General features: G+C 45.7%; 1 protein-coding gene across 1 annotated transcript; it reads left to right on the top strand.

Moving 5' to 3' along the window:
- The first annotated feature begins 2,299 nt into the window (after positions 1-2,299).
- Positions 2,300-20,954, top strand: LOC127932363 (complement C3-like). The gene is given in 26 exon segments (XM_052527948.1): positions 2,300-2,392; positions 6,197-6,401; positions 7,453-7,505; positions 7,508-7,537; positions 7,938-8,077; positions 8,841-9,050; positions 9,195-9,261; positions 9,367-9,408; positions 9,411-9,452; positions 9,732-10,011; positions 10,912-11,071; positions 11,213-11,329; positions 12,319-12,472; positions 12,585-12,748; positions 12,928-13,080; positions 13,241-13,300; positions 13,438-13,528; positions 13,641-13,692; positions 13,854-13,941; positions 14,600-14,689; positions 15,086-15,191; positions 17,104-17,193; positions 17,292-17,375; positions 19,325-19,405; positions 19,559-19,706; positions 19,849-20,954. Coding segments are annotated over 25 exon segments (2,814 nt in total). The 5' UTR covers positions 2,300-2,392; positions 6,197-6,225; the 3' UTR covers positions 19,985-20,954.
- The last annotated feature ends 413 nt before the right edge of the window (positions 20,955-21,367 follow it).

Raw genomic sequence — 21,367 nt, 5'->3', positions numbered from 1 at the left:
CCTCTCCTCTGACTCCTTTGTGCCCCCATCAGATCTGGCAGGTGGTGGAAGGGGGGGACATAGGCTGTACCCACGGTGGGGGCAGCAACAGCATGGGTGTCTTCACTGACGCTGGACTACTGTTTTACTCTAACACTGGTGGAGCCACCTCTTCTAGACAAGGTAGCACACAACGCAGACAGACAGACAGACGAAGAGCCACCTCTTCTAGACAAGGTAGCACACAACGCAGACAGACAGACGAAGAGCCACCTTCTTTTGATGAATACGAGGAAAGAGGGTAACGTCAGTCCTCTGATGGTTAATACGATGAAAGAGGGTAACGTCAGTCCTCTGATGGTTAATACGAGGAAAGAGGGTAACGTCAGTCCTCTGATGGTTAATACGAGGAAAGAGGGTAACGTCAGTCCTCTGATGGTTAATACGATGAAAGAGGGTAACGTCAGTCCTCTGATGGTTAATACGATGAAAGAGGGTAACATCAGTCCTCTGATGGTTAATACGATGAAAGAGGGTAACGTCAGTCCTCTGATGGTTAATACGAGGAAAGAGGGTAACGTCAGTCCTCTGATGGTTAATACGAGGAAAGAGGGTAACGTCAGTCCTCTGATGGTTAATACGAGGAAAGAGGGTAACGTCAGTCCTCTGATGGTTAATACGAGGAAAGAGGGTAACGTCAGTCCTCTGATGGTTAATACGATGAAAGAGGGTAACGTCAGTCCTCTGATGGTTAATACGATGAAAGAGGGTAACGTCAGTCCTCTGATGGTTAATACGATGAAAGAGGGTAACATCAGCCTTCTGATGGTTAATAATACTTGGTGTGAAATTGGGTAACGCCAGTCGTCTGATGGTTAATAATGGTGAAAGAGGGTAACATCAGTCCTCTGATGGTTAATACGAGGAAAGAGGGTAACGCCAGTTGTCTGATGGTTAATACGAGGAAGAGGGTAACGCCAGTCGCCTGATGGTTAATACGATGAAAGAGGGTAACGCTGAGTCCTCTGATGGTTAACTCTACGATGAAAGATGCAGTAACGTCAGTCGTCTGATGGTTAATACGGGAAAGGGGGTAACGCCAGTCGTCTGATGGTTAATACGATGAAAGAGGGTAACGCCAGTCCTCTAATGGTTAATACGATGAAAGAGGGTAACGTCAGTCCTCTGATGGTTAATACGAGGAAAGAGGGTAACGCCAGTCCTCTGATGGTTGGGATACGATGAAAGAGGGGTAACGTCAGTCCTCTGATGGTTATCTACAGGGAAAGATGGTAACGTCAGTCGTCTGATGGTTAATACGAGGAAAGGGTAACGTCAGTCCTCTAATGGTTGATGATGAAGAGGGTAACACCGGTCCTCTGATGGTTGTTGTCTTAGGTCTATATGTAGTGTTATGTTGTCTCTCTTGTCGTGGATGTGTGTTTTGTCCTATATTTATATTTAACTCATTTTAATTTTAATCCCCGCTCCCCACAAGAGGCCTTTTTGCCCTTTGGTGTCATTGTAAATAAGAATTTGTTCTTAACTGACTTGCCTAGTTAAATTAGGTTATGGGGCTTTGCAGGCATCCAAAGTCCATGTTTGCAATGTTCTGTTTGTTTACTGTGAGCTTGCAGGAAGATTAGTTAAAGCAAAACATTCCCAGTCGCCCAATCATGAGTTTGAGTAAGACAGACCAGTGGTATAGACATCTGTGTTTCTTGGTTTGTAGAACAGTTTAATTTCGTTGTTTGCCATTCCTGTGTTCCCTCCCTTCCATCTCTTCTGCAGGCATGCAGTGCCCAGGAGGTCCAGAAGGAGGCGCTCTGCTGGGAGATGTTGCAACGCAGAACTCTACTGGGTCAGTGACAGAAAAAGTGCTATGTTCATTTTTGGTTGATGAATGGAATGATTCATTGATTGAGTGGGGGACTGATTTATTGATGGAAAGGTGGATGGATTGATTGATTGATAGATAGATTGATGGTTCTGAGCTCTCTCTTCCCCACAGAGAACCACTACAGAGAGAAGCTGTTGCGTCAGTGTTGTAAGGATGGCCTGAGAGATCCCCCATGCCTCCCTGCACCCGACGCTCCCTCTGCATCACTGAGGATGGGAATGTATCAAGGCCCTCAGGTACTGAGTTGAGTTCAATTGAGCTGGCTGAGCTGAGTTGAATTGAGTTGTTGAGTTGAGCTGAATTGAAGTGCACTGAACAGAATTGTTTGGGCGCTTTCAGGTACTGCTGCTCAAGTACAGGGAGAGGAGTTTGACACCAGACTACCCCTACCACCACCATACTTCTACCACCACCATACCGCCTACCACCACAGCTCTACTCAGGCTGACCCTGGACAGACGCATTTCCCCCAGATACATAGCAAACAATTTGTCAATTATGGGATTTCAAGAGGTAACATTGATGATGATGGACTAGCTGGTTAATGAATTGTTAGGTGTTTGTGGCAGCAGTGTTGTAGTACTCCGAATGTGAGATACATTGTGAGTGTATCAGTCTTGTCTCGTGTGAGATACATTGTGAGTGTATCAGTCTTGTCTCGGTGTGAGATACATTGTGAGTGTATCAGTCTTGTCTCGGTGTGGAGATACATTGTGAGTGTATCAGTCTTGTCTCGGTGTGGAGATACATTGTGAGTGTATCAGTCTTGTCTCGGTGTGGAGATACATTGTGAGTGTATCAGTCTTGTCTCATTGTGAGTGTATCAGTCTTGTCTCGGTGTGGGAGACATTGAGTGTGTCTTGTCTCGGTGTGAGACATTGTGAGTGTATCAGTCTTGTCTCGGGTGTGAGATACATTGTGAGTGTATCAGTCTTGTCTCGTGTGAGATACATTGTGAGTGTATCAGTCTTGTCTCCGGTGTGAGATTGTGAGGTCAGTCTTGTCTCGGTGTGGAGATTATTGTGAGTGTATCAGTCTTGTCTCGGTGTCAGGTACATTTTGACTCAGAAACAATGAGGACTCATCATTTCTTCCCGAGACCAGCTGAAACCAGCATAACAAAACCAATAATTGTCAGCAGTGGTAGCGCTCGTGGTGGGACGTTCGACTCTTTTACTGACTCTGATCTTTCCCACTCATTCAGTCAAAAATAACTCATCTTTCTACTAATTTTGTTCATTTGCGTCACTGTTAGAGCCTCACAGTGCGGTGTCATAATACCCATAAACCTAGCTGACAAAAATGGAAATGGTTCCACCGTTTTCCACCATTCATTTTTCCCACAGTGTTTCAGAAACACTTAAAATAAGGCTGTGTTTCCTGTAGTCTTACCCTGGCATGACATTTTGATAACCGTAAATCTCTCTCGACAAGGTGACTTTTATCAATATATTCAGCTCTATTTACTTTACAGCTAATTGGCATCCAATTATCAAAACTTCAAATCCCTGCAAGCCATCTCTAGCTGACACCTTTGCTAACATTATCAATTTATTAATTTAGCCAATCCACATTTAGCTAATCCAGAGGCATTTGTAGTTCCTTTGCCTCGTTTCACCAGTCAGTCTTGTCCAGATCATCATGGCATTTGTAGTTCCTGACCTTGTTATGATAGCCACGGCCCAGTCGGCTTGGGATGTTTGTTCCTGGCCCAATAAACTGCCAGGCTATCTGTTTCACCTAGTCGGCTTGGGGATTCAAACAGGTGACCTTGTTCCTGGCCCAATGTTCTTAACTGCTAGGCTATCAAACAGGTGACTGTTCCCCCAATTTCGTTCACCAAAGGGGGCTTATTGAGCTGACATTTGTGACAGACTTGTAAACGTGTGCTTTAAGCCATGTACATTTGTTGATTGCTAGGCATACAAATCAGATGATTTTATTGGTACATTTGAGGTCTAGTTGTGGCCGTCCCAGACTATATTGTGAACGAGTCTTGGCGGAATGCATTGTGTGACTCTACCATGGGGGTGATGAGCGCAGTCGTTTGCAAACTGCAGCATCCAAAAGATTCGTTCTCGAGTTTGAGTTTGTTGAGCAGAGTCTGTGTGTTTTGATTCTACAAAGCTGCATCCATAACATTCAATAATCAATGAATTGCACTTATTCTTGCACCATGTGATTCATTATCAGTTCTAATCATGTATTGTTCTTCTCTATGCTCATGATCTATTTTCCTGCACCATATGACAGACAGTTAGTTGGTGGTCAAAGCACTTCTCTGGAGCCACCGAGCCCGAAGAGTGTGTCTTAACCCTGCTGTAGGGTTCATTGCGGCCAGCATTAGCAGGTCAAACAAACGACTAAAATGAATGAATCATGACTCTCGAGTCAGTCAAAAGAGTCGTTCAAAAATAATGAATTGTTCGCAAACTGCACATCACCAGTCAGCACGTAAAACAGCTTCGCCAGGCCAAATATCCACACTCCTTTCATGACACATGAATATCTCATCCCGTATTGAAACCCGGGGTTCCTACTTTACTTGTAAAAATGACTGTCCATTACTTTCACTACAAGGTTTGAGGATATTTTTCAGTGCTCAGCAGGATTTCCTTGATTTGCTGGTAGGAACTAGTGTGGGAAATTGCTTGACAGTTGTATGCTAACGATTAGTAAAGGGAGACGAGGGTAAACTTGTCTTCTCATGGACCTGTTTGGATTAGTGATAACTTCTGTCCTCTGCATTTATCACCATTCTGAATGTCTAAAGAATGTCCTGAAATCTGAACACAGAAATACTGGACTTTTCAACTCTTATTATGGTGGATTTGCATTTTTCTGGTCTCAGTCTTGGACCCCTCGCCTTGGACCCCTCCCCCCATCCCCGGTCTTAGTCTTGGACCCCTCGCCCCCTCCCGGTCTTAGTCTTGGACCCCTCGACCCCTCCCGGTCTTAGTCTTGGACCCTTCGCCCCCTCCCCCCCTCCCCGGTCTTAGTCTTGGACCCCCTCGACCCCTCCCGGTCTTAGTCTTGGACCCCTCGACCCCCCCCCTCCCGGTCTTAGTCCTGGACCCCTCGCCCCCATCCCGGTCTTAGTCTTGGACCCCTCGTCCCCCCCCCATCCCGGTCTTAGTCCTGGACCCTCGCCCCCTCCCGGTCTTAGTCTTGGACCCCTCGCCCCCTCCCGGTCTTAGTCTTGGACCCCTTGCCCCCCTCCCGGTCTTAGTCGCCCCCCATCCCGGTCTTAGTCTTGGACCCCTCGCCCCCCTCCCGGTCTTAGTCTTGGACCCCTCCCCCCCTCGTCCCCTCCCGGTCTTAGTCTTGGACCCCTCGCCCCCTCCGGTCCCGGTCTTAGTCTTGGACCCCTCGGCCCCCTCCCGGTCTTACCCCCTCGCCCCCATCCCGGTCTTAGTCCTGGACCCTCGCCCCCGGTCTCCCGGTCTTAGTCCTGGACCCCTCGCCCCCTCCCGGTCTTAGTCTTGGACCCCTCGCCCCCCCCGGTCTTAGTCCTGGACCCCTCGCCCCCCTCCCGGTCTTAGTCTTGGACCCCTCGCCCCCTCCCGGTCTTAGTCCTGGACCCCTCGCCCCCCCCCCGGTCTTAGTCTTGGACCCCTCGCCCCCTCCCGGTCTTAGTCTTGGACCCCTCGCCCCCCTCCCGGTCTTAGTCTGGACCCCTCGCCCCCTCCCGGTCTTAGTCCTGGACCCCTCGCCCCCCTCCCGGTCTTAGTCCTGGACCCCTCGCCCCCCTCCCGGTCTTAGTCCTGGACCCCTCGCCCCCCTCCCGGTCTTAGTCTTGGACCCCTCGCCCCCCTCCCGGTCTTGGTCTCGAACCCTCGCCCCCAAGTCTTGGACCCTGGTCTTAGTCTTGGACCCTTCGTCTCTTAGCTTTAGGTGGTCTTGGTCTCGAATCGGTCTCACTTTAGGTGGTCTTGGTCTCGGTCTTATTGGTCTCGCTTTAGGTGGTCTTGGTCTCGAATCGGTCTCACTTTAGGTGGTCTTGGTCTCGAATCGGTCTCACTTTAGGTGGTCTTGGTCTTGAATTGGTCTCGCTTTAGGTGGTCTTGGTCTTGAATCGGTCTCGCTTTAGGTGGTCTTGAAAACAACACTGTAGGTGTTGTTAATTAAGTTGAGTTGAGTCTGTTGAGTCTAACCATGGTCATTCTAACCAGATCTAACTTCTGTCCAAGTGGCCCCTGTATGTTACAGCAGAGAACTGAGCTCAAAATGATTGATTGCTCAATTAATCCATCAATCAATCGATTCATCCACCCATCCATCAAACAGAGTTGAAACATGTTTATTTTTTGGCATCAGGTGAAGAAAGATTGGGCCTTCCAGTGATAATGGGATCCAAACCTGTTCTGGAAGGACAGAGAGGGTCTTTTGCTGAGGAAGAGGAGGAGGAAGAGGAGGATGACTTTATGGAGGAGAGTGATGTGATAGTAAGGTCTAAGTTCTATGAGTCATGGCTGTGGAAAGACCTGCCGCTGCCCAGTGTTCCTGAGGACAGCAGAGACGGGTGAGTGAATGTGTGTCTGTCTTCTCACCCCATTATAGAAAGGGACAGCAGTTTACCTGCTCATAGGCTAAGACTTGGTTTTTGAAACAGGCTACTTCCTATGAGTAGGGCCAGGAGTTTTTCTAACCACATGACCTGTCCAGGGAAAACTCTTTCTATGAGGGTTGACCAGTTTTGTCGAAAGGGGAATATGCCAAGCCACACCCCTCTCACCCTTAAAGGGATACTGCAAGGTTCTGGCAATTAAGCTAGTGTACCTGTAGACTTACAGTCATCATTGGCTTGCTAAACTACCTATTTATTTGTGTTTTTTTTATTTGACCTTTATTTAACAAGGCAAGTCAGTTAAGAACAAATTCTTATTTTCAATGACAGCCACTGTGGGAACAGTGGGTTAACTGCCTTGTGTCAGCTCGGGGATTTGATCTAGCAGCCTTTCGGTTACTAGTCCAACGCTCGAACCACTAGGCTACCTGCCGCTCTGGTAGCCACCTAGAACTTCCTTCATACTGCACATAGAGACACAGAAATGGTAACCACGTGTTCATTAGACTCTGGAGAAGTAGAAAAGGGCAAATTGACAGAATCTCACAGTATCCCTTTGAAATGAAACAACCTACTCTGTAAATCCCCAGAGTTGCACCACAGTGGACTGGAGGTCACATTGAGACTGGCTGGGTTAACAGATCAGAAACAGCCTGGCCTTTTTCATTCCCCCAAAATAAACACTGTTGCACCATCGTGTACTGTCCCAGGGGTGTGTGTGTGTGTGTGTGTGTGTGTGTGTGTGTGTGTGTGTGTGTGTGTGTGTGTGTGTGTGTGTGTGTGTGTGTGTGTGTGTGTGTGTGTGTGTGTGTGTGTGTGTGTGTGTGTGTGTGTGTGCGTGTGTCACTGTTAGCATTGCATTAGGCAACGGCATCAATCGATCACAATCCACCAGTCTCTCTCTCTATTTATCTTCAAGATAATGTTTTACTGTGCTCATGCCACAAGCTGAGCTTACAAGAGGTCAACTCAATGGGATTCATTAGTTTGTGTCTGTTCCTTACAGGTTGTCAACGCTGCATGTGGAATCCATCTTCCCAGACACGATCACCCAGTGGGGGTACTAGCCATCAGCTCCTCACCTGTAACAGGTAGACCCTTCCCTTCCCCTGGGGTAGCCATGGTCCCAGTCCCTAAGTGCTACGCCCTTGTTGGCAAGGTGAAACACCAATCAGAGGGCAAGGTGGAACTGTTACCATATCACTAACACCTGTCATGTCCAATCAGATCACCACATGTGCATAGGGTTTAGGATTTAAGGGGTCTATTTGCGATTGGGCCTAATTCTCAGTGGTCTAAAATGGCTTCCTCTCACTGTACCCATATTCAGTCATTTCCCAGGAGGAGTCCAGGTAATATTCTAGTGGGGATACTGGTGCCATATGAGGAATACAACCTATAGCTGTACAATTCTAGCATTCTAACTAAAGCATGAAGTCCTCAACCACCTGCTGTTGTTTGTTTATTAGAATCATTTTGTTTTTATTCCAGGTTTCTGCGTAGCCGAGCCATGGAACGTGCGTGCGTGGAAGCGTTTCTTCGTGGACCTGAAGCTGCCGTACTCAGTGGCGAGGAACGAACACGTGGAGATCAAAGCTGTGCTCCATAACTATGGCAACGAGGACATGGAGGCAAGCTCACCTCTGGCCTCTCAACCATGACTTCTATCTAATCCTCAAGCCTTAACCTTAACCATCAGGCTGAATAATTAATATCTGAGGAAACCTCTATCTACCTACTACTCCCTCTACTCCCACCCGCTAGCTCTCCTCTGATCCCTTCCTGTCAGCCATTTTGTGTCTTAACCCTCCTAACCCTCCCATTACTGTCAGCCATTTTGTGTCTTAACCCTCCTAACCCTCCCATTACTGTCAGCCATTCTGTGTCTTAACCTTCCAAACCCTCCCATTACTGTCAGCCATTTTGTGTCTTAACCCTCCTAACCCTCCCATTACTTTCAGCCATTTTGTGTCTTAACCCTCCTACCCTCCCATTACTGTCAGCCATTTTGTGTCTTAACCTTCCAAACCCTCCCATTACTGTCAGCCATTTTGTGTCTTAACCCTCCTAACCCTCCCATTACTTTCAGCCATTTTGTGTCTTAACCCTCCTAACCCTCCCATTACTTTCAGCCATTTTGTGTCTTAACCCTCCTAACCCTCCCATTACTGTCAGCCATTTTGTGTCTTAACCTTCCAAACCCTCCCATTACTGTCAGCCATTTTGTGTCTTAACCCTCCTAACCCTCCCATTACTTTCAGCCATTTTGTGTCTTAACCCTCCTAACCCTCCCATTACTTTCAGCCATTTTGTGTCTTAACCCTCCTAACCCTCCCATTACTGTCAGCCATTTTGTGTCTTGATCATCTCCGTTTCCTCCTCTACTCAACCCAGGTTAAGGTGGTGCTACTGAAGACAGAGGACATGTGCAGTGTGGCGTTCAATGGGAAACACACCCAGGAGGTGAGGTTGAAGGGCAGCTCGTCCCTGGTGGTTCCCTACACCATCATACCGCTCAAGGCCGGAGAGATGCTACTGGAGGTCCTTGCCATGGCCAAAGGGTTTATGGGTAGCGACGGGGTCAAGAAGAAGCTACGCGTGGTGGTGGGTGACTATTTCAGATGTTAGTTTAAAAATATAAAAAATAATAATAAAATAAATAAAATATATATAGCGACTGTGAATCAGTGTCCTTAGCTAAGATACGAGGACCGGTATCTCAAAGCTGTTTTCAAAACCCTGTAACAGGTGGAAGGAGTGCAGAAGACTAAAGTACAGAGTTTTGTATTGAATCCTTCTGCCAAGGGAGGGAATGGTGAGCAGAACTAAGACACTCATCATCTCTAACCCTACTGCTTACCATTACCATGTCTCCTTTAGAAACAACCTTTACTAAGTCTTCTTACTATGTTTCCCCCAGATGGGAGGCAGGTAGTGGAGGTGAACAAAGTGGAGCTGGGCTCCTGGTTCCAAACTCTCAACCAGAGACATTCATCAACATCAGGGGTAGGCCTAACTGAGAAACGAGGTTTACGTTATTAGACAGAAATGGTGGCTGGCGGGTGCCTCTAACCCTTTGGTTGGTTATGGGCATTGTGAAGCCAAAGCAGCTGTGTGGACATATAACCTATTCTCTTCCATTCTATTCTATTCTATTCTATTCTATTCTATTCTATTCTATACTCTGCTCTACTCTACTCTACTCTACTCTGCTCTACTCTACTCTACTCTACTCTACTCTACTCTACTCTACTCTACTCTACTCTACTCTGCTCCTCCCACCAGGTAACCTGTTGGCTGATACCATAGACAACAGTATCAGCGGTGACTCGCTGGCCTCTTTGATCCGTATGCCTGGTGGCTGTGTGGAACAGAACCTCGCCAGCATCACCCTGCCTCTTATAGCCACTGTCTACCTGGACCATTCCAACGACTGGGAGGCTGTAGGGGTGCAACGCAGGGTGGAGGCCATGAACTACATACAGAAAGGCTACCAGAAGCAGCTGGTGTATAAGAAGAAAGACGACTCTTACCCCCCCTACAGGAATGAAGGCACAAGCACATGGTATTGTTCAAATACATAGAAGAAGAAGAAGAATGTGTATCAATCACAGAGTAATCAAATAATACAATGGATTGTATTTGTAACCCTCACAGCCTCTCTCTCTACCTCTCCCCTTTTCTCTCTCTCTTTCTGTCTCCCTCTCCTCTCCCTCCCCCTGCACCTCCCTCCCTTCCCCTCTACCTTCTCTTTCCCCGCCTCAACCTCTCCCCCTTCCTCCACCCTCTCCTACCTCTCCCTCCACCTCTCTCCCTTCCCCCAACCCTCTCTTTCTCCCCCTCTCCCTCCACCCCTCTCCCTTCCCCACCACCCTCGTTCTCTCCCTGCCCACCCTCTCTTTCTCCCCCTCTCCCTCCACCTCTCTCCCTTCCCCCCACCCTCTCTTTCTCCCCCTCTCCCTCCACCTCTCTCCCTTCACCCCACCCTCTCTTTCTCCCCCTCTCCCTCCACCCCTCTCCCTTCCCCCACCCTCTCTTTCTCTCCCTCCACCCCTCTCCCTTCCCCCCACCCTCTCTTTCTCCCCCTCTCCCTCCACCCCTCCCTTCCCCCACCCTCTCTTTCTCCCCCTCTCCCTCCACCCCTCTCCCTTCCCCACCACCCTCGTTCTCTCCCTGCCCACCCTCTCTTTCTCTCCCTCCACCCCTCTCCCTTCCCCCCCACCCCCACCCTCTCTTTCTCCCCTCTCCCTCCACCCCTCTCCCTTCCCCCACCCTCTCTTTCTCCCCCTCTCCCTCCACCCCTCTCCCTTCCCCCCCACCCCCACCCCTCTCTTTCTCCCCTCTCCCTCCACCCCTCTCCCTTCCCCCACCCTCTCTTTCTCCCCCCCTCTTCCCCACCACCCTCGTTCTCTCCCTCTCCCTGCCCACCATCTCTTTCTCCCCCTCTCTCCCCTATCCATTATAGGATCACAGCGTATGTAGTGAAGGTGTTCTCTATGGCTCGTCAGCTGATAGGAGTGAGTGAACAGGATGTGTGTGGTCCTCTCCTCTACCTGCTCAACAACAAACAGCAGACCACTGGATCTTTCAGAGAGGACAACCCTGTCTACACTACTACTATGACAGTAAGAAGAGACACACACGGGTGGATGCAGAAGCACGTGCGCACATATACACACATGGACTGATGTGCGCACACATTCACACTCTAACAGACAGGGAGAGATCTGGGACTGAAGTCTGATAACAGCTTCTCTCTTCTCCAGGGTGGAGTACAAGGTGCAGAGTCTCAGTCCACTCTGACAGCCTTTGTCCTGATAGCCATGACTGAAGCCACCAAGGGTACAGAACTCAACTGCAATGGAGCTGGCCACACCATCAAGGTAAGCCGGTCACAGAACCGGCAGAAACTGTTATATTGGGACGGGAGATAAGTCAGTTATTTATTTTCATTTATTTAACTAGGCAAGTCAGTTAAGAACAAATTCTTATTTACAATGTGGGTTGTTCAGGGGCAAAACGACCGATTTTGTTTTGTTTTTTGTTGTTGAATTTTTACCCCTTTTCTCCCCAATTTCGTGGTGTCCAATTGTTTAGTAGCTACTATCTTGTCTCACCGCTACAACTCCCATACGGGCTTGGGAGAGACGAAGGTTGAAAGTCATGCGTCCTCCGATACACAACCCAACCAAGCTGCACTGCTTCTTAACACAGCGCGCATCCAACCCGGAAGCCAGCCGCACCAATGTGTCGGAGGAAACACTGTGCACTGCGCCCAGCCTGCCACAGGAGTCGCTGGTGCGCGATGAGACAAGGATATCCCTACTGGCCAAACCCTCCCTAACCCGGAAGACGCTAGGCCAATTGTGCGTCGCCCCACGGAACTCCCGGTCACGACAGAGCCTGGGCGCAAACCCAGAGTCTCTGGTGGCACAGCTGGCGCTGCAGTACAGCGCCCTTAACCACTGCGCCACCCGGGAGGCCAAACGACAGATTTTTACCTTGTCAGCTGGGGTATTCGATCTAGCAACCTTTGGGTTACTGGCCCAACGCTCTAACCACTAGGCTACCTGATGCCCCAGTTAGAAGTAAGTTAGTCATCTGTGAGTAGGATGCCTTTTTACCTGACTCCCTGGTGGATCTTGGATTTCGTTGGCCGACCTGTTATCACGCTACGTTTGCATGCGCCATGGCTGACCATTAATCCAACCGGTGTAAATGGCATGTCGGTGTTGGGAAATGGGGCTTTTCTGCCGACTCTTGTGTTAAAATCAGGTTTATTCTTTATCCCTCTGCTCATATAAGAATGGAATTAATAAGCCACCAAACTAATGGATAGACAGTGAAGTTGTATTCTATTGTATTGTATTAGAATGGGATCCAGAATGCTGCCAACTATCTGAGGAGCACGTATGGTAGTCTGAAGAGGCCCTACTCTCTGGCCATCTCTGCCTACGCTCTGTCTCTAGTTGACGAGACACCTTCACTGTTCTTAAAAACCCTGCTACTCAAAGCTGCCTCTCCAGGTAGGGAAATGTCTGTCTGTCTCTGTTTCTCTCTCCCCCTCTCTATTCTCTGCTGTGCTTCACTGTTATTCTCTCCCCCCTCTCTCCTTCCTCCCTCTCTCCCCTCCTCCAGATGGTACCCATTGGCCAGACAGTGAGAACCGCCTGTTCACTCTGGAAGCGACGGGCTACGCCCTGCTAGCCCTGGTGAAGAGTCGTCACATGACTGAAGCCGCCGCACCTTTCCAGTGGCTCAATGAGCAGCGCCGCAGGGGCGGGGGCTACGGATCCACCCAGGTACTGAGTGACATCATTGGAAACGAGTATTGCATGATGTCAGTGAGCTGAGTTTATGTCAACAGTGTTATTGCAGGTTGTCACTAGCCAGTCCAGTTTGTTGCCCTCCGCCATTTGGATCTCCACACAATCCAGTACATATTTTATAATAATCTCTCTGCTTCCTGTCTCTCCCCCAGCCCACCATGGTTGTTCTGCAGGGTCTGTCTGGGTACCTGATAAAGAAACCTCCCAATGACCTGAGTCTCCAGGTGGACCTGAGCATCCAAGGCCGCAGCGACCAGCGCTACCACTTCGACCCCAGGACCTCCTACGTGGCACGCTCCTCCAGGGTAGGAGGGATGCTGTTCTCTCTTCCTCTCTCTCTCTTTCACCATTTCTTCTCTCCCAACCTACCTGTATCTTATGTCAAATATGTGGCCTAGGTTTAGGAACCATGATGTATCATGTTCCTCTTTCACCATCTCCCTCTTCTGTGGGGTTTTCACTCAGGCTCCTATAGACCAGGGATTCAGAGTGGAGGCCAAAGGGAAGGGACAAGGTATACTAGAGGTATGACCACAACACATGTCTATGGCCATTAGTCGATGCATGATAGTAGAGCTAGTCTATGATCATTTTGTCACATTGATGTATGATGTCATATTTGTTTGTGTTGTCACTTCCTGGTCTAATGACCTCTGACCTAGGTGGTGACCTACTACAACGAGCTCCCTGAGGTGCATGAGAAGAGCAGCTGCAAGAACTTTGATTTGGACGTGACCATCGCAGAATCTAGTGGTAGGTTAATCCAGCTCTCAATCTCCATTTGTATCTTAATCTTAATCTCAATCTTAGTCTCAATCCCAGTCTCAAATCTTAAACTCAATGTTTTTTTTAACCCCATTGACAGAAAAGCCTCCACCAGATGCAGAGAAGTCCTACACGATCACTATTAATGTCAGGTGAGATCATACAGTACTATAGACAGTACAGTACTACTCTCCTTTGGTCCCCTCTCGGAAATACACTAGGGGACTTACTGTTATTGGATAACACTTGAGTCTCTACTTTTTCATTCCATCTTCCTCTTCATTCTACTATTCTCTCTATTTCCTTCCTCCAGGGCACTGGGACTAAGGGAGGTCAGGATGGTTGTTCTGGACATCAGTCTTCCTACTGGGTTCGTCCCAGAGAATGAAGATCTGGAGATGGTACTGGAACCCACGTTAAAGGGACAGTTCACCCCAATTACTAAGTTACACCTTGGTTTCCTTACCCTGTCAGCCGTCTATGGACAAGTTATGACAGAAACCATGCTTTGGTTTTATTTCCCTGGCACTGTTTCCAGATGCTAACGTTTTAGCAGGTGTAGCACAAGTCCAATTCAAGTCATGGGACCGATATGTTTTATTTGTTGTGCTCATCGTATCCAAATCATCGGAAAGTATCTAACACTTATTGTGAAGCTCAACAAAGTCACTTACAGAGGATTTGAACGTGATGCCAAAAAAGGTTAATATCGGACCCATTACTTTAATGAGATTTGCGCCACAAATGCTAAACGCTAAAGGGGATTTGTGCCACATATGCATTTGGAAACAGTGTTAGGGAAACTAAATCAAAGCATGGATTGTTGTCATACCTTGTCCATAGACTGCTTACAGGGTAAGGAAACAGATATGTAACTAAGGTGAATTATCCCTTTAATCAACTTGTAATGTTCATCTGGCTCCACTAGATGGCTGTCTAACTGCATGTCTGGTCTTTGACTCAATGTCCAACTTGATTTCGACTGCGTGTGTTTAAGTGTAGCTTATTGTGACCGTGTGCATATTGAAAATGTTTGTTTGTTTTTGTGTTTGCCTCCAGCTGACCAACTCAGTGGACCGTTACATCAACAACTTCCAGATAGTGGACAACCTGAGTGACAGAGGCTCCCTCATCATCCACCTCTTCAAGGTACCAGAACAGATCTGGGATCAGCTTATCCTCCCAGAAATCCTAACTTTTTGGTGGGATCTTAGATCAGTGTCAAGGGGTAACTTCCTTTTCATCATTCACCTGTTCAAGATACTGGAACCATAGGAATAGAATCTCAATAGAATCTCATTCTATTTCTATGACCTGAACGTAGAGAGACCAGCGTTACCACGTCAACCCTAGAAGTTGACTGGTCATACTTTTTTCACTCTGTCTGGGTTGAGGTTGTCTGTCGCCTGTAGGCACAGATCTTGGATCAGCTTTCCCTCCCCAAATCTTAAAGGTAAAAGGCAAACTATTAACTCAAAACTGTTCTTAGGTCAGTGTCCGGAGGTAGCTTCATTGTGCTCTTCTGTGGTCTACCTGTGCTACCAGGTGTCCAACAAGGAGACTGAGACCATCATCTTCCGACTGCAGCAGACGTTCAAAGTGGGACTCCTCCAACCTTCATCTGTCACTGTCTATGAGTACTACAACCCAGGTAGATACTGTCTATGAGTACTACAACCCAGGTAGATACTGTCTACGAGTACTACAACCCAGGTAGATACTGTCACTGTCTACGAGTACTACAACCAGGTGGATACTGTTACTGTCTACGAATACTACAACCCAGGTAGATACTGTCTATGAGTACTACAACCCAGGTAGATACTGTCTATGAGTACTACAACCCAGGTAGATACTGTCTACGAGTACTACAACCCAGGTAGATACTGTCACTGTCTACGAGTACTACAACCAGGTGGATACTGTTACTGTCTACGAATACTACAACCCAGGTAGATACTGTCTATGAGTACTACAACCCAGGTAGATACTGTCTATGAGTACTACAACCCAGGTAGATACTGTCTACGAGTACTACAACCCAGGTAGATACTGTCACTGTCTACGAGTACTACAACCAGGTGGATACTGTTACTGTCTACGAATACTACAACCCAGGTAGATACTGTCTATGAGTACTACAACCCAGGTAGATACTGTCTATGAGTACTACAACCCAGGTAGATACTGTCTACGAGTACTACAACCCAGGTAGATACTGTCACTGTCTACGAGTACTACAACCAGGTGGATACTGTTACTGTCTACGAATACTACAACCCAGGTAGATACTGTCTACGAGTACTACAACCCAGGTAGATACTGTCTACGAGTACTACAACCCAGGTAGATACTGTCTATGAGTACTACAACCCAGGTAGATACTGTCTATGAGTACTACAACCCAGGTAGATACTGTCTATGAGTACTACAACCCAGGTAGATACTGTCTACGAGTACTACAACCCAGGTAGATACTGTCACTGTCTACGAGTACTACAACCAGGTGGATACTGTTACTGTCTACGAATACTACAACCCAGGTAGATACTGTCTACGAGTACTACAACCCAGGTAGATACTGTCTATGAGTACTACAACCCAGGTAAATACTGTCACTGTCTATGAGTACTACAACCCAGGTAGATACTGCTACTGTCTATGAGTACTACAACCCAGGTAGATACTGTCTATGAGTACTACAACCCAGGTAGATACTGTCTACGAGTACTACAACCCAGTTAGATACTGTCACTGTCTACGAGTACTACAACCAGGTGGATACTGTTACTGTCTACGAATACTACAACCCAGGTAGATACTGTCTATGAGTACTACAACCCAGGTAGATACTGTCTATGAGTACTACAACCCAGGTAGATACTGTCTACGAGTACTACAACCCAGGTAGATACTGTCACTGTCTACGAGTACTACAACCAGGTGGATACTGTTACTGTCTACGAATACTACAACCCAGGTAGATACTGTCTACGAGTACTACAACCCAGGTAGATACTGTCTATGAGTACTACAACCCAGGTAGATACTGTCACTGTCTATGAGTACTACAACCCAGGTAGATACTGCTACTGTCTGAGTACTACAACCAGGTAGATACTGCTACTGTCTGAGTACTACAACCAGGTAGATACTGTCACTGTCTATGAGTACTACAACCCAGGTAGATACTGCTACTGTCTATGAGTACTACAACCCAGGTAGATACTGCTACTGTCTATGAGTACTACAACCAGGTAGATACTGTCACTGTCTATGAGTACTACAACCCAGGTAGATACTGCTACTGTCTATGAGTACTGCAACCCAGGTAGATACTGTTACTGTCTACGAGTACTACAACCAGGTAGATACTGTTACTGTCTACGAATACTACAACCCAGGTAGATACTGTCTATGAGTACTACAACCCAGGTAGGTCTATGGTTTGTTTTGACCATATTTCATATGCCCTCGAACAAGAGAAGCTATTGTAAACATTGGAGTTGATCATTTCTCTCTGTCTGGTGGAGAAATGTTAACATAGCGTGTCTCTCTATCAGACCACCGCTGCAGTCGCTTCTACACCCCCAAAGAGGACAAGGACGAACTCTCACAGATCTGCAGGAACAATATATGTCGCTGTACACAGGGTGAGTGTGTGTTTGTGTGTGTGTGTGCGTGTGTGTGTGTGTTTGTGTGTGCCATACATGTGTGTGTGTGATAATGATGTGTGTCTCTCTCCTATTAGGTGATTGCTGTGTGTCTAAGACCCTAACCGATCCAGTCCCCTATGGAGCACGAGAGGACCACGCATGCAAAGGATTATACCACGGTATGCTATATCTGTTTTCACTATAGAATATAATACACATGTTATAGACATTATATACATGTTGTAGATATTATAGACATGTTATAGGAATGTTATAGGCATTATTGACATGTTATAGACATGTTATAGGAATGTTATAGGCATTATAGGCATGTTATAGACAGACATGTTATCGGCATTATAGACATGTTATAGAGATTATAGACATGTTATATGAATATTATAGGCATTATAGACATGCAAATGAGAACTTGTTCTCAACTAGCCTACCTGGTTAAATAAAGGTGAAATAAAAATAAAAAATAGACATGTTATAGGGATATTATAGGCATGTTATAGTCATGTTAGAGGCATTATAGACATGTTATAGGCATTATAGACATGTTATAGGCATTATACACATGTTATAGGAATATTATAGGCATGTTATAGGCATGTTATAGACAGACATGTTATAGGCATTATAGACATGTTATAGATGTGTTATAGACATAGACATGTTATATACGTTATAGACATGTTATATGAATAGTATAGGCATTATAGACATGTTATATGAATATTATAGGCATTATAGACATGTTATATGAATATTACAGGCATTATAGACATGTTATAGGCATGTTATATGAATATTTTAGGCATTGTAGGCATGTTATAGGCATGTTATGGACATGTTATAGGCATTATAGGCATGTTATACGAATATTATAGGCATGTTATAGGAATATTATAGGCATGTTATAGACAGACATGTTATAGGCATTATAGACATGTTATAGAGATGTTCTGAACATTATAGACATGTTATAGAGATGTTCTGAACATTATAGACATGTTATAGATGTGTTATAGACATAGACATGTTATAGATGTGTTATAGACATAGACATGTTATATATGTTATAGACATGTTATAGGCATTAAAGACATGTTATAGATGTGTTATAGACATAGACATGTTATATACGTTATGGACATGTTATAGGCATTATATACATGTTATAGAGATGTTCTGAACATTATAGACATGTTATAGAAGTGTTATAGGCATTGTATGCATGTTATAGACCTTATAGACATGTTATAGTCATTGTAGACACGTTATATGCATGTTATAGAGATTATAGACATGTTATAGGCATTATAGACATGCTAGACACTTTAGACATGTTATAAACATGTTATAGACATACATTTTATAGGCATTATAAACATATTTTAGACGTGTTATAGGCATTATATACATGTTATAGATATGTTCTGAAGATTATAGACATGTTATAGACGTGTTATATGCATTGTATGCATGTTATAGACCTTATAGACATGTTATAGTCATTGTAGACACGTTATAGGCATAGTTATATACATGTTATATATACATGTTATAGATATGTTCTGTTATAGATATGTTCTGAAGATTATAGACATGTTATAGACGTGTTATATGCATTGTATGCATGGTATAGAGATTATATACATGTTAATGACATGTTATAAGCATTATAGACATGTTATAGACGTTATAGATATTTTCTGAACGTTATAGACAGGCTATATAAATTATAGACATGTTATAGGCACTATATACATCTTATAGACATGTTATAAGCATTTATAGACATTTTATAGGCACTATATACATCTTATCGACATGGACATGTTATAAGAATTTATAGACATGTTATAAGCATTATAGACATATAGACATGTTATAGGCATTATAGATCTGTAAATCTGTCACACTGAGACAACACTATACCATGTACAGTATAAGGTACAGCTATAAATTAATGTTGTCTGTCAGAGGTAAAACTATCATCTAACGCTTCATTCTTTAAGTGTCTTAGTCAAATTGTTCCTTGGGGACAGTCAAGTGTATCATATCATTGATTGAGTAGAGTGTATTTTGCTGTTCTGACGATTCTCACACGTCTGTCCTCCAGTGTACAAGGCCAAGGTCCTGAGTGTCAGCCAGAGTCAGTATGACAGATATGAGATGAAGATCACACAGGTTATAAAAATAGGTAAGCATCTTATGTCATCTAGTCCTTCTGTCCTCTACCCATCTCTCCTTACCATCTTTGTTTCAGAATGTGATGCTGAGTTAGTTCAAACATGGTTAACTCTGTTTCTCTCTCCCTCCCTCCCTCCCGCCCCTCCCTCCCCTCTCTCTCTAGGAGTGGAGGAGGGGGTCAGTGTGGGTGACACTAAGGTCTTCCTGTCCCATGCTGGCTGTAGAGGAGGTCTGGACCTGAAGGAGGGTACAGACTACCTCATCATGGGGCCAAAAACTGACCTCTGGTACAAGGACAGCTCCACCAACAGGTGGGGAGAGGCAGTGACATGTTATAATGGACTTATAGTACTGGAAAGACAAAGCAAGTCAGAGCAATAAAGTTAATGTTAATATCTGCCTAAAGGGGTTATTTTCTATCTTCTTTCCCTCTTCTTTCTCTCTCTCTCTCAGTGCCACATACATGCTGGGCAAGGATGCCTGGGTAGAGCGTTGGCCCACCTCAACAGAGTGTGCTAGTGATGCCAGGTGCACAGAGCTGGACAACTTCAGCAAGGACCTCTCAGAGAAGGGATGTCGGTTTAAATAGACTCACTCACTCACTCACTCACTCACTCACTCACTCACTCACTCACTCACTCACTCACTCACTCACTCACTCACTCACTCACACTTTGCCTATGAGCTGCCATGTAGCTTTACACCTCTGGATGCACTGGTTCAGCAGAAACTGTCACCATTTGAGCCATGCAGTCGACATATACTGCTCTGTTGTATAATCACCATGGTAACCATTAGAGGAAAATGGACATTAGAATTAGAAAGCGTAAAAACATGACAGACTGGTGTTAAGCCTGGGTGGGTCTAGGATTGTGTTACTGGGAGCTCAGCGATTCGGCACAGCCAGGGCTACTTGATATGGCATACAATCACAACACACACACTCACACGATGGGAACTCGCTCAGGTGGCACTCGGTGCAGTGGAATATTGTCTCACTACTGTGTAGAATGCATTAGTGTTCCTGGATGTTCCACATAGAGAGAATAACATAATACAGAACACCAGGGAGATTCTCAGTACAATAATAGAATACAGAACACCAGGGAGATTCTCAGTACAATAACAGAATACAGAACACCAGGGAGATTCTCTGTACAATAACAGAATACAGAACACCAGGGAGATTCTCAGTACAATAACAGAATACAGAACACCAGGGAGATTCTCAGTACAATAACAGAATACAGAACACCAGGGAGATTCTCAGTACAATAACAGAATACAGAACACCAGGGAGATTCTCAGTACAATAACAGAATACAGAACACCAGGGAGATTCTCAGTACAATAACAGAATACAGAACACCAGGGAGATTCTCAGTACAAACCCTGTATTGAGTTTTGAATTATTCACAGCCTTCTCTTTCTCATACAGTTTGATTACTTGCCCGTGTTGTAGATTGCAGTACTTTATTCCCATCGTTGCCACAGATTTGCAAACATAATGATCAACCCATATTCTGCTCTAAGAAAATAAATTGATGTGTTGTGGTTGGGTTGATTGAAGTATTCTTGGGGTATTATATTGTAAATAATGCTGCTATAGTTCTTGCACTCACACACTCACTCTCTCTCACACACAGGAACACACGCAGGTCAAGTACTAATATCAATGACATATAGGTAGGCCAACAGTATGTAAACTAACTTCAAATAACAGAATATCAGTCTACTTTTGAAATGCTATCGCCATAGCAATGACTCATGATTTCCATGGGATTTTCTGCTGCCTCTAAAATGTGTGTGTGCCCTACATCATCTAAATAGGAAGGTCTGGTAATGGGCAGCTGGTCACACAGCTGGTCACAAATGTTGGTATAGCGTTGGTAGTGTACACACACACACTGGCATGCACACACACTGGCATTGCATGCGTAGTGGGTACACACAGAGTGACTTACACACAGTA

This window comes from Oncorhynchus keta, chromosome 10 (genome assembly GCF_023373465.1).
Source record: "Oncorhynchus keta strain PuntledgeMale-10-30-2019 chromosome 10, Oket_V2, whole genome shotgun sequence".
Lineage (NCBI taxonomy): Eukaryota > Metazoa > Chordata > Actinopteri > Salmoniformes > Salmonidae > Oncorhynchus > Oncorhynchus keta.
Note: the sequence above shows the minus strand (reverse complement) of the source record. Positions and strands in the feature narration are given on the sequence as shown.